Source organism: Hemicordylus capensis, chromosome 2 (assembly GCF_027244095.1).
Source record: "Hemicordylus capensis ecotype Gifberg chromosome 2, rHemCap1.1.pri, whole genome shotgun sequence".
Taxonomy (NCBI): domain Eukaryota; kingdom Metazoa; phylum Chordata; class Lepidosauria; order Squamata; family Cordylidae; genus Hemicordylus; species Hemicordylus capensis.
The window spans coordinates 330,236,441-330,250,605 of record NC_069658.1 but is presented as its reverse complement, the minus strand read 5'-3'; the positions used below and the strand labels follow the sequence as shown (position 1 = coordinate 330,250,605).

The following is a 14,165-nucleotide window of genomic DNA, read 5'->3' as shown; positions in this document are numbered from 1 at the left end:
GCTAAGTTTCTTGGGGTTGCATATCATAAAGTCTCAGCCAAGAGCACTGCTGCTCCTTTTTTCTTGATGTTGCTGTGAACTGTGTGGTTACTTTTGCATGCCCATAACGTCTGTTTAATTGTACTTCTGTAAATCAACAGCATATTACAAAACATCACATCTCCACTATTTTCTTCCAAAAGGAAACTGCCCTTCTAGTGCAGCCTCACCTTTGGGGGGAAACAGAGAATGTGAATATATTCTGATCACCAGACGTTTGTTTTGCTGCATGTTTTCTAATGTATAGGGAAACTGTCAATTGTTAACAAGAAGGATGTCATCCAAAGGACTCATTTGTATTTGCAGAAGAAAATACTGGATATCATAGCTCTGGGTTGGCTGTAAAGACTGAAGCCATGCAAACATACAAAGAATATGGAAGATATGAATACTTTATACTGAAACCTTGCACTTAAATACAAAGAGTGTACAGTTATAGATGATGTCACCTTGATATAGTTTGGAAGTTATGAAGGAGTATTGCAGATATAGCTTTGCTTGCAGCCAGTGTAGAATTATGTGCCACTCTGCCCTTAGGGCTGGAAGGTACAGGTGCTATTACTATTGTTTTGTTATGAAGAATGAAATGCACCATCCTCCACTAAACTGCCTGTACTGCTTTGTGACCTGAACAGAAATCTGTGCTGCAGCTGAAAAAGCTAAAGCTTTTCCATAAGCTTTTAATAAAAAGCTTATTTATTTATTATTTCTCTGTGTAAACCACCCTGAGCCATTTTTGGAAGGGTGGTATAGAAATCGAATATATTATTATTATTATTTTACACAGTCAGACAGGTGTTATTGACTGGTTTGTTTTATCCAGACATCGAGTCCTTCCCAAGGACCTGGGATGCCAGAATTTTATTGTTATAGATATCGTCGCAGAATATAGGCTGTTCCCAGTAAAGCTGCTTTTTGTAATTGGTTGATGGTGATTTCTGTGGCCCCTATGGTGTTGAGGTGCTCTTCAAGGTCTTTTGGAACTGCACCCAGGGCGCCAATTACCACTGGGGTTATTTTGGTCTTTTTCTGCCACAGCCTTTCAATTTCAATTTGTAGATCTTTGTATTTTGTGATTTTTTCCCATTGCTTTTTCTTCTATTCTGCTATCCCCTGGTATTGCTATGTCGATTATTTTGACTTGTTTTTCTTTCTTCTCAACTACAGTTATATCTGGTGTATTGTGTGGCAGATGTTTGTCTGTTTGTAGTCGGAAGTCCCATAATATTTTTACATCTTCATTTTCTTCAACTTTTTGAATTTTATGGTCCCACCAATTTTTGGCTACAGGTAGCTTGTATTATTATTATTAGTAGTGGTAGTACGGAGTGCAATGCATTCTGTGAAGCCAGCTTTAGTTCTTTCCTGGTTGCCAGGCAGTGATGTAAGTAGAAAAAAATCTCTTGTTTTTGGGATGGCATCCAGAGTGCAGTCTTGGGTATGCCAAGCTAACATTTAGAGGCACATGGGTTGGACCAACCAAAGGAGCAAGTGCTTTTTGACACAAATCAGCTCTGCTCTCCAGTGATATAAATGGTCTTGTAAATGGCTCTAAGAATTTCTTTGGAGGGCTGTGCTCCAGCCTAAAATCTAGAATGATTTTAAAATCCTGAACTTTTTCCATAGCAATTTTCTGGCATTAACCTTTAACAACCAGCAGTAGCACAATATCCTATTCACATGTAATGAATAGGGAGTTAGCAATTAGTCAATCCTTTTTTTTTTTAAGTTTACAAAATAAGCAAAAGGAGACTCACAAGCCAATCACTTCCCCCTCCTCCTACCTAGGTTTTTACAAACATGTGATCGAAGATTGGGAGCATGCACATGTACTGAAAACATGCTTGGAAAAGTATCCCCAAAACAGTGCTCCACAAACTCAAGAGTATTGCTTCTTATACTTAGTTTCAAGTCCTAAGTTGGGGGTAAAGCCTACAACTCAGCTGAAAAGCACCTATTTTAACTAAGCAGTAAATAGAAAGTGATGGTGGTGACTAAATAAGGAACAGAAGCTGGAGCAATTGAAGTGCAAGAGGGTGTCTGAAATGTGGACATACAAAATGGACATTAATCATTTGGATTTTTTAAAAGCAAGTATATATTTTCTCCTTGTAGACCTACGCAATAACCCTGCTCCTACATTTTTCACTATACTCCAGAGCCCAACAATAAATTACTTAACAAAGACATCTATCAAAAATATTTTTTTCCAAGCAAGGGAGCCCAAAAACCCCCTCAAAATGGCCCTGGATAGCATAAGAGAATATTGACAAGGGTTGCTTCTTGAACCCATGAGAGAAGGGAATCAAGCTGGTCAAAAATCTGCTATAGTTACGGAACCTAGATTCTATCTGAGTATTTTGCTTCTGAGACTCCCCACCCCCTCCTTCATCACCTGTGGGAATCATGACCAACTTGATCAGATCACTGAGTCACCTGGATGGAGACAGTGTCCCCCCAAAACTGTGCAAGATGAGAGATGCTAACCTTGTTATTCAAGCAGGGCTTTTGTCTGCATTGTCCCTTAGGTAAGGCAGACACGGCATGGCATCTTTCCCCTGTAGCTTCAGCAGGGAGGGCTGGACCAGGTCAGGCTAGGGCGACAGCTGGCAGGGGGGATTTACCTAGGGTATTACTGAGCACCCAGTGGGTAAATGGAGAAACACAAGCTAATTCTGGAGCCATAATCCTCTTCCTTCTCCCTGTTGGAGCCAGGCATGTCAGTCACGCAGCGGAGACCCAGCCACTGGCACAGGCAGCTTCTACACCGGACTCTGTAGAGAATGTTGAGAGCCTGACCATGGGTGAAGTGCAGAAGGTGAGTACATTCTGAAGGCTCTATGTGACTCATGCCACAAGAGCTTGCTGTCAGTCTGCTCCTTGACTCTCTAGTTCCAGAAACAAGGCCTGTTTGCATTATAAGGTAGCACTAAGTATTTTGATAAGATCCAAAAGCATCAGAAGGGAATAATGGTGCCAGGGTGAAAGTTGGTAGAATCGTCCCTGTGTGAAAGGACGATATGGGGAAGATGTGGCGTTCAGCAGTGCAGTCACAGTTAGAGAGTTAAAACTTATTTGACTGGAGCTGGATTAGGCTGAGGCCTGGCCCCAAGGTCAGCTCTGAAGACCGGCAGGGAGGGACCAAATGACAGTATAAGGAGTGGGTTCTAAGAGACACGGTGGCCGCTCTCTAGGAGGACCACTTTGCTACAGCACACAGAAACATTCCAGTGTGCTTCCGGAAGATGCTATGCTTAGCCTTCTCACTTTCTCATGGCCTTGTCACTATAGAGAAGAAGAGTCCTCTCAGCCATTAAACATCTCTTTGCATAGGGGCTGCTCTCAGTCATCCAAAAACTTAAGGGCTCTGAAGAGCAGGAGTTGCGGATTGTCCTGCTAGGGCTGGACAATGCTGGCAAGACCACTTTGCTGAAGCGTCTGGCATCGGAAGAGGTCAGCACCATCACCCCCACACAGGTAAGCACTGTGGAAAGAAGATCAGGACTGTGTGGTAGAGATGGGACGTTCAACATGGATGAGTTGAATAACTACTTGCATAAAGTCTAAATGAAGCAAATTGGCAAGCAAGAGCCAAACCAACCCCTTGCTGCAGCAGTTACACTCCTCTCACCCCTGCCATGCAGAACCAAGACCTCCTTCCCCCCAATATGCCAGCAATAACTCCTCGGTCATCATAGGGCTGTCCATCTGGCGACCCTTGCTTTAACTGGCAGCAGGCCTGCAACCAAGAGGCGTGGGATTACATGGACATTTTATAGTCATGTATTAGATTCAAGTGTTGCTCAAACATCTCAAATTACACATTAATTGAAAGCTCACTATGAACTGCCACAGAGAAGCAGTGAGGGGAGGGAGGGGTGCTTAAGCAACACACACACCCCTACCAGTTCTGCACTGCAAATTGTCCTCTCCGGTAGCTGCTTTGCCAAAAAGAAGCTATCAGGATTCTATTTTATTTTATTTATTTTTATTATACATATTTGCATGCAACATGTGGTTCAGTCCCAATTGTTCGTTCACACTAGGGCTTCCACGTGTCCAGGACTGGCCTGTACAGGAATCAGACATCCTGACAAGGATATAGAAAATGTGTCATCCTGATTACAAAAAGTTGAGGAAATTGAGCAGGACACTGGCTATGCTCAGTTTCACCTTCAGTAGGGCTTCCCAGTGAAGGTGAAACACAACCCATCATTCAGCACAATAAATGATTAGAAACTCTACCCATCATTCAGCTTGCTATGGTCACACAGTGGTTGTTTTGCTTCTCCCCCACCAACCTCTTCTGCTTCTCCTTCACAGGGATTCAATATCAAGAGTGTCCACTCTCATGGCTTCAAGCTCAATGTTTGGGACATAGGGGGACAGCGGGCCATCCGTGCCTATTGGAAGAAATACCTAGGCAGCACAGACATGCTAGTGAGTATGAGACCCAGCTCCAAAGACCATCAAAGACTAGGATCTAGGGTGAGGCTGTCTCTACTATTAGACAGTGTGAGCTGCTGACCTGTTTCAGTGGGCAAATTTGGTGGTACCATTAAAGGAAAGTAAATTGTCCATTGTTTAGTTTATTTACTTCATTACAATATTTTAGTCATGGGAAGGTGTCACTTGGATTTTCTGTCTCAGGCAACGAAATGCCTTGAGTAGTCTTGAAGAAACTGTAAACGAAAGGTTTTTGCCTTCAATAGTTGCCTGCCGACAAGAGCTAGCAAAAAGAGCTGAGAACAAAAAGGAGAACGATGGTTGGTTGGTTATCTTTTTTTTTTTCTTGTTGCAGATCTATGTTATTGACAGTGCTGACCAGAAACGCTTTGAGGAGACTGGGCAGGTAGGATAGAGAAAGTTCCCCCCTTTCAGTCCTGTCAGTCTATCATACAGAGGAGCTTGTTATGATACCAAAGTCAGGACCTCCTACCATGTGTGGGGTGAGGCAAACAGGTTGGGAAGACACTACAACCCAGATCCTGGATGACCCCATTTCATTGGGAATCCCTCCACCAAGGAAATTGGGGAAACCAGATCCAGCAGCCCCACTATGACCTAAGGGCATGCCCTCAACTCCTGCCTGTACGCTTCCAGAAGCATCTGGTGGGCCACTGTGTGAAACAGGATTCTGGACTAGATGGGCCTTGGGCCTGATCCAGCAGGGCTGTTCTTATATCACCCTATTATTGTCCTCTGACTTGGAAGAGTCTTGAGGATCTGCCACTCACAATAGAGATCCCCCAGCACTGCCAGAGTTAGTGCCTACAAACCTGAGCAAGACTCCTTTAAGCCACTGAGCCTTCCTCAGGAAGGGAGGGGCAAACCACTCTACCTGGGTAACAGCTAAAAAAGCTTCAGTTAGCTCCAAAAAATTTGCTTGAGCAACTTCTGATCTGTTGTGCCCAGCTCTCTCTTGTTTGCTTGAAGCTAGATGAGATCCTGGCTACTTTACCAAAATGTGCTCGCCCCAGAACTGTCTGAGTTCCACCTGGGATTCTGACAAGCATCCAGATCCCTGCCTCAGCAGAGGTCCTGGCTCAGGCCATCAACCCCCACCTGGAACAGGATAGAACTCATGCAGACTTCCCCCCGCCAGCAATCTGGACTGTGCAGTGCTGTACAGCTGAGGAGGGCTACTCTTGAGGGGTTAAAATATGGTCCATAATAGCGTCTAAGTGGAACCAAGTATTCAGGGTGCCTGTTTGGTGCCCTAAACCCTCAACTCCCCAGCCTTAATAGTCTGGTAGGTACAGAAGGTATGAACCATGTGATCATCAATGGCCATCTTACGATGCTGGCATTTTGCTGAGCATAGTATTTTACAGATTCCAGGCAGCAGTTATGACTATATAAATTTGTTGCTTGAAACCATGGCCATAGCTGTCAGTCTTACCTCTTCTAGATGAGTCCTGATGTAATTTATTTTGATATACCCACTCAGAATTCATTGCATTCTCTCCTTTTTTTGATAGGAGTTGTCAGAACTTGTGGAAGAGGAGAATCTCATTGGTGTTCCATTGCTGGTGTTTGCTAACAAGCAAGATTTAGCAACAGCATCCCCTGCAGCAGAGATTGCTGAAGGGCTGAACCTGCACACGTATCGGGACCGGCCATGGCAAATCCAAGCATGTTCAGCCCTGTCTGGTGAAGGGGTCCAGGTATGTGTGTGTATGTGTGTCTGAGAGAGAGAGAGAGAGAGAGACAGAGAGAGAGAGAGAGAGCAAAGTTAACCACGATAAATAGGGATGCTCAGGGCTAGAATGAGGGCTCAGTAAGTGATCTTTCTTACTGTCTCCTTTATCCTTCTAGGACGGGATGAACTGGATTTGTAGCCAGATATCAAGTCGGAAAAAATGATAGTGTCGAGCACAGGAATGGAGTCTTATCTCTGAGGAATCCCCAGGTCACAGTCTCAGTCCCAGAGATACAGAAGTACTATCAGCGCCTGAGCCAAGATTCCAGAGTGAGAAAGGAATTTACCCTGGAATAATTCCTTGAGTTCTCTTTAAAAGTCTGACATGATCAGCAAACAACTATCCCATTCTTCAAGATTAACACATCTGAGAAACTGAACATGCTACAGGAGCACAGAAGCCCATCTGAGTCACATTAGGTGCTGTGTAGGATGACTCTTGGAGTACAGGTCATGCCCAAATTAGGTGAAATTTTGAGAGTCACCTAGGAACTATGATTGTGGCTAAGTTCTTACACAAAGCAGTGAAAATTGCAATGCAAATCTCAAGCACAAAATATTATATTTGGACATATACTACATGTTGACTCTTCAAGCACCCCAGCTGCATCAGCTGATCCACCAATATTCTAGACGCATCTTTGGGTTTCCCTTGCTTCCATCTACATTGTATACAACATTTGTACTGTCATGGATTCCCAGCCCTCATCATGTCCATTCGTGATTTACATTTACTGATCACATATTAACCTAGAGACAATAAAAGTGCTCTAAGGCTAAATAGCTATATGATTTCCTACATTTCCAACTGGAGCCAGAAGGAAGAGATCCAGGGAAAACATTTTATTCTGTACTTGACAACTCTGCTGTTGACTTGACCCAAAGGAGTTGCTGCGGAAAATTCAGGGATCCCTGGAGATTCATGGTGCAAATGCTTCCAATTCATGCCCAGAAAAGACAGAAGAGAGTTAGGTTGCCAACACCTCAGAGCTGGAAAAGGAAAGCTCCATCCTGCCAACATCTTTCTACTCATGGGGACCCTTGCAAGAAAAGCAGCGAAAGAGATTGCTTGACTGAATACGCTCTTGGCAGCCCAGGAGCTCCCGCCAGGTGGGACGTAACAAGGAATTCAACACGGAGTTTTGTTCCAATAAAGTAGCCTGTAGCCTCTAGACTGGACGTCATTTCTGAGCTGCAAATGGTGGGTCAAATGTTGGTGAGCTGGGTTGTCCTTTTCCCTCCTGTGATGGAGAGCACTTCAAAAACAGGAAGCAGGGATCAAATAAATTGCTTCCATACTAGCCATTTAGTTGAGAATGGACATCATTTGTTTTTATAGAGAATCCAGATGATGTTGCCAGCTCATTGCACTCCAGGATTTTTCTGAGTTTGTCAGGATTATCCAGCCCTGAGGATGGCAGCTCAATGTCAAATGGGTTTGCATCAGTCATACCTGTGGGCTGGCAAAGGATGAGCAAGCCTTTTCTTTATTTGTTAAACAGAGTTGGGTATGTGGCATCACACCTTCATCGCCAGAGTGCAGCTCAGTGCCAGGGTCAGCTGTTTCTTCATGACCAGACACCCCTCTCTCTCACCCCTAATCTCTTGTGGCAGCTGTCCACATGGACACCTGCCATCCTGTGTTATGGGTGTGGTTCTGGCCCTCAGTCTCTAAGCTCTCGGAGCCCATTCTGCTTGGTCTGCTGGGGCTGCAAAATCCCTGCCTGGAGACTAGAAAGGTAACTAAATCATCCCCTCCTTTGCAGACCCTGCTGCTGACTTCCTGGCTTCCACTGCACTGTGGCCACTTTGTTCTGGGCTCTTCTAGGTACTAGGGCCAGCAATCCGTGCGGCCCAGGCAGTCCAAATTTCTTGGGGTCTCTCCTCCATAGTAAGCACATTACTCACAGCATTGTCCTCCCATCTTTTTTAGCCTACTCTCCTTAAGGAAAGTAAGCTTATGAGATCACCTATCTGTCCCCATCAACTTTGCAATGCCTGGACCAATATGAGCCAAATTTTCTACAGCTATAGGAACACATAGAGACACCTCAACAGCATCATTTGTGACGATGTCATCCACCCCAATTCAAAAAACAAACTTGTGAACCACCTAGCCAATTTGAACCAAATTTGCTACACTTAGGGACACCTCAACGGCATAGTCTGTGATGATGTTATCCACCCCAATTTAAGATGGCAGACGTGTGAATGTTTAAGGCTGAAGTGGGCTAACTTGTGAGGATGGTAATTATCAATTAAGAATATAGTGAAAGGAAAGCAGGCAGATTAATTCTTACCAGAACAACTTGCATACTGTCTCATTAGAATGGGACCCATTAGAATTAGGGGCCCATTAGAATGGGATTAGGGATTAGGGATCCCGTTAGAATTAGGGGCCTATTAGAATGGGACCCATTAGAATTAGGGGCCCATTAGAATGGTCTGCCCGAAGAGGTTCTTGGATCCAGTAAGATTCCAAGAAGCCTTGGAGGGATTCAGTGTTGGCTTTGCCAGTGATCCTGTTGATGCTCTGGTTGAGAATTGGAACAACTTGCTTACCAGGGCAGTAGACACGATTGCTCCCAAGAGTCCCCTCCAACCTGCTTCAAATTTGGCCCCTTGGTATACAGAAGATCTACGGGGGCTGAAGCAGCAAGATAGATGACTGGAGCGCAAGTGGAAAAAGACTCAACTCAAATCCGACAGATTGCGACATAGAGCACATCTACAGATCTATGCTCAGGCAATACGTGCAGCAAAGAGGCAGTTCTTTTCTGCCCGTATTGCCTCTGTGAGTTCACATCCAGCGGAATTGTTCAGGGTTGTGCGGGGACTAGTATCTGCTCCCCCTCCCTTGAACCAGAATTTGGAGTCATCAGTTACCTGCTGTGATGTGTTTAAAGAGTTTTTCGCAGATAAAATCTCTTGGATTCAGGCCGACCTAGAAGGAGACTCCACAATTAATTTGATGTCTGAGCTGGAGGTGCCCAACAACTCCTCTTGATTTGACTGGATCGGTTTCCGTTTGTGACTCCTGAGGATGTGGACAAGCTGTTTGGAGCAGTGAGGCCTACCACTTGTTCTCTTCACCCTTGTGCAACATGGCTTGTTCAATCTAGCAGGGAGGCTGTTGTAGGAGGCCTGGTGGAAATCATAAATGCTTCTCTGAGGGAGGGCAGGATGCCTCCTTGTCTTAAGGAGGCAATCATTAGACCTCTTCTAAAGAAGCCTGCATTAGATCTCCAATTGGGAATTGACAGAGGAAGTGTGACTCTGTTGGTCCTTTTGGATCTCTCGGCAGCTTTTGATACTATTGATCGTGGTATCCTTCTACAACATCTGAGGCTGTTGGGGGTGGGAGGCACTGTTTTACAGTGGTTCAGCTCCTACCTCTCAGACAGATTCCAGATGGTGTTGATTGGAGACTGTTGCTCTTCAAAATCTGAGCTTAAGTATGGTGTCCCTCAAGGCTCCATACTTTCTCCAATGCTTTTTAACATCTACATGAAACCGCTGGGGGAGATCATCAGGGAATTTGGAGCTGGGTGTTACCAGTACGCTGATGACACCCAGATCTACTTCTCCATGTCAACTTCTTCAGGAGCTAGCATATTGTCCTTAAATGCCTGCCTGGAAGCAGTAATGGGCTGGATGAGGAAGAATAAACTGAAGCTGAATCCAGATAAAACGGAGGTATTTATTGTGCAGGGTCAGAACTCTAGAGACAATTTTGATCTACCTGTTCTAGATGGGGTCACACTTCCCCAAAAGAAACAGGTTCACAGTCTGGGAGTACTTCTGGATTCACACCTCTCCCTGGTTTCTCAGGTTGAGGCGGTGGCCAGGTGTGCTTTCTATCAGCAACGGCTGATATGCCAGCTGTGCCCGTTTCTCAAGATCAATGACCTCAAAACTGTGGTACAGCTGCTGGTTACCTCCAGACTGGACTTCTGCAATGCGCTCTATGTGGGGCTGCCTTTGTACGTAGTCCAGAAACTTCATTTGGTTCAGAATGTGGCAGCCAGGTTGGTCTCTGAGTCATATCGGAGAGACTATGTTACTCCTTTACTGATGGAGCTACACCGGCTGCCAATAGGTTTCCGGACAAAATACAAAGTGCTAGCCCAATTTTATAAACACCAGCTCCAACCATGCAGGGGGCAATGTGCTAATACTGGTAGGTCCTCAGATGACACCTCCAAGTTGGAGGACAAAGGGAGGGCTGTGTCCTCAGGGCAAGGCAGAGGTGCTAGCTTGGTTTCCTCCAGTTCCCCTGGTGTGGGTAGTCCTGGCAACATAAGGTCACCTGGAGTCTAGGCCATAGTACTTCCCACCTTGTATCATTCCCTAAATGTCTTATCTCCACCCCCAGGTGGCAGTGGTGGAGGTCCTGGATCCAGGGTCATGACATTTTCAGACCTGATTTGTAGTGACTTTTTGGTGTCTTTTTTGTGTAATAAGCAGCTAATTAGTTGCTTATTATTCATTTGTGGTCAGGACATTCCTGAACCAACCTATAGTGACCCTGTTCCACCGGGTGTGGGGGGGGAGGGGCTTGGTACAGTCCGCAATGCAGGAAATATTTTATAAATATAGCTCTTTAATTGGAATAATCTGACATATGGGCATTTTTCTGTTCCCATGAACATAGACTAAAATGTGCACATTATTTGTTGTCCATTGCTATTTTTAACCACAGAACACCACAGCATCTAGGCTATCTTTCTGGAACACGTAGCATCCCTGACACACACACAAATAAGGGCCAGGGTACTAAAAGTACTAAAAGGGTACATGTAAAAAATGTTTTAAAAATGTAAATGTAAAATAAAAGAGCAACCCCCCCCCCAAAAAAACATTTGAACATTCCATAAATACTTTTACCCCACATTTCTGTCCCAAGAGGGACTCCCAAAATAGCTTACAAGTAATCAAATTAAAAACACCAAAATCACAAAAAGCTACTAAAATAAAAAATCACATGAAACCAGTTGCAGAAAAACTACACAACACACACACACAAACCAAAACAGAATCAAAAGGATAGCAGAAATTAAATCAGCCCAAATGCACAGTGTAACAGTATCACTCCACAACGTCTAACAGACCCTCCCTGCACCAATTCCCTAACCTTATCTGACACAGGAGATAGGGCCAATTTGCATCTATCCATCCAGAGGGGAGGAAATTAGAATACTTTTTGAACTATGGACAGTTGTGAGACCCACAGTCTCCTGGGAGTTATTTACACATGGCTTCACTGCTGTGGAGTAAATATTCAGCAAAGCCACTTCGAATTACACTTGCGGTATTGAGAGATGCAGCCCCTCCCCTCTGCTCTCGGGGTTTTTTTGGTGCAGGTTCACATCGCATGTCTCCATGTTTTACTTCTAGGCAATGGTGGGGGTGGGGGAGGGGGAAAGATTTCTAAAGCCTATATCTGCATTCCCAAAAGAGTGTATCCCTCTTATCATGTTAATGATACGTCAGTGTCTCTTCCTATTTGCTCTATTTGCTTCCTATTTGGCATTTTCAGAAAAACTTGCTTAAAACCAGCATTTTAAAAATACATCGAGATAAGCTAGAATTCAGAAGACAAAGCCCAATTTGTGTGTGGAGTGCGTCCAAGGATCTCAAATGGACTTTGGAATAAGTATGGCTGGTGTATGAACGCACACACTCTCTTCCAGAGGAGATTCGGGATAATAGCCCTGTCTGTAGGGCCTCCATGGCTCAGCTCATCCCCCTCCCTCATGGCTTTAAAGCTAGAGGACAAAGGCCTGGCCAGTGTTCACCCCTTTTCATCTGCAAATAGGTGTTCCACTGGGAGAAGCTGTAGAGATTAACGCTCTCTCAGCCAAGGATCTGTCTACTGATAGACTAAGGTAAAACTCAGTGCTAGTCAGTTAGTAAATGCTTTTTGTATTTTCTTTTGAATTATTGTATATTCCTTTCTTTACTTCCAGTTTCCACCTACTTTTCCCCAATTCCTTATTCTGTGTACAACTCTTGTTTCTTAATAAAGTTCAGATACTTAGAAGTGGCTTCAGTATTCTGATTTAACAGGTTCTAGAGGATTACTTGCATAACACTTCCCCATGTGCCTCATAAGGTCATTCACTACTGTTGTTGTTTTCAGAATAAAATCTTGTCTAGAGCTGGGTTGTGTGGACTCTGGCTGTACAGTGCCTGTAAGTCCCAAGCCAGACAGTTCTAGGTTGTTGAAGCTGTGTCTAAGCCTGGTCAGTGGCTTTAGATCAGTCTTCAACTGGTGGCAGCCTACCTTGAAAGAGCGGCATGCTCCTACAGGTAGATTTGGGATCAGAACAATTTCTCTAGAGGGTAGATCCCAGGAAAACATAGAGTCACCCCCATTTTGTCACACACAAACAAAACAGTTTTACAGTGCACTGAAATGCTAACAAAGAAGTGGCTAACCAAACCTCCCAGAGTAAATAATACCACAACCTGGTGCCACAACAGAAAAGGCCCTGTCCCATGTTCCCACCATCAGTACTTCTGATGGTGGTGAGTTGAACATGTATAACAGAGTGACTGGAATTTTGGATGCAGATTTTTTTTAAAAAAGTCTTTCTCTTGGGATGCCCACTAAAATTTAGAATAAGGGAGAAAAGACACAGTGAGAGTCAATTGTACCCTCAATGTAAATGAGATTTTATTTCTTTTAAAATGTTACTTATTCAAAATGTCTATACTGCATTCTGCCACTCAAGCAACACCCAAACTGGTACACATTGTGTTATGGATTGCATCATCATCAAATAATCACAGCAATAAAAGCAATGCACACATATCTCTTTCCCTCTTTCTTTTTTTAAGCAGGGGGGCATCTTGCTCTCTTTCTGGTGCCCCAATATTCTGTTGCCTGAGGTGACTGCTTCACCTTGCCACATGGAAAGACTACCCCTGTTTTTATTACCTTGTTAAGCAGCCAAGGAAGTACAGGAATTTATAAAATAAATAAATAAACACAACACTCTCAGTTTACCTCCATATTACAATAAGGGAAGGGAAGGCAGAAAATCATCCTCCTTCCAGGGAGGGGTTGTTTCTCCTACAGTCACCATGAGTGGGAAGCCCCTGAAGGGGCTACATCAAAGAGGAATGCCTCTTTGGGTCATCACCTTGGGAAGGAACAAAGGCGAGGGACATCCCCCACCTGTGTGTGTGTGTGTGTGTTTTTCTTCTTTCCCCAGTAAGAGCTGGACATTTTGTTTTTTAGTTGGAGAGAGCATGTTCTTGTCTTTAAAAGCACCAGGTGGGAACTGCTCATGTGTGGACACATCTTGACTGTTTGGTCATGTTGTTATACTGGAGACTTTAATCTTCTGTGAGAGGGTGGATCTGGTCTTTTAGAGGCACAAGATGAGATGAGAGCTGGTTGCTGATTGGAGAAAGGGGCAAGTTTTTATATGTGGGACCTATGATGAAAGGAAGGTAGGAGCCAATGTGAGGAGTATTTGGGTTTGGAAAAGATATCTGTAAGAGTGGAGTAAACCTGAAGCTTAGCCATGCTATTTTTTTTTCCTTCAGATCCCAGAGTACCATTCCTGTAGTCCATCAGATCTGCAGTTAACACAAGATTAGTAAATGGGACAACTGCTCTTTAACTTCAAGATTTAACCTTGAAGAAAATGAAATAAGTCAGCTTGGTGTATTACTGAGACCCGAGGAGGTGTGGCAGATGGAATGAATCTATCCCTGTTTTCCACTTGGATCCTGAAGCATCCCAGACTTAACAGGCAAGAAACTGGGAGTCACTGTAGTCTTTTATGATTCCATCTTCCACAAGGTACCTTGTGGGACAGTCGCCTATTTCCCAGTGTATGTGCCTGATGGGATTCTGCTGGCATACTGCTCACCTGTCTAACAGTTTCCCAGCCTGAGGCAGCAGAGGTTA

General features: G+C 44.2%; 1 protein-coding gene across 3 annotated transcripts; it reads left to right on the top strand.

Annotated features, from left to right (window-relative positions):
* The first annotated feature begins 1 nt into the window (after nt 1).
* LOC128346554 (ADP-ribosylation factor-like protein 3) lies at nt 2-13,932 on the top strand. Of its 3 annotated transcripts, XM_053299979.1 has the most exons (8): nt 2-2,129; nt 2,755-2,857; nt 3,373-3,516; nt 4,363-4,479; nt 4,841-4,891; nt 6,021-6,206; nt 6,358-7,442; nt 13,799-13,932. In XM_053299979.1, exons 2-7 carry the CDS (start codon nt 2,840-2,842, stop codon nt 6,403-6,405), a joined length of 564 nt encoding a protein of 187 aa, XP_053155954.1. In that variant the 5' UTR covers nt 2-2,129; nt 2,755-2,839; the 3' UTR covers nt 6,406-7,442; nt 13,799-13,932. The 3 variants fall into 3 exon arrangements, with proteins under 3 accessions (XP_053155954.1, XP_053155952.1, XP_053155953.1); XM_053299977.1 differs by having other exon boundaries at nt 2-2,857; XM_053299978.1 differs by lacking the exon at nt 13,799-13,932 and having other exon boundaries at nt 2-2,857; nt 6,358-7,472.
* The last annotated feature ends 233 nt before the right edge of the window (nt 13,933-14,165 follow it).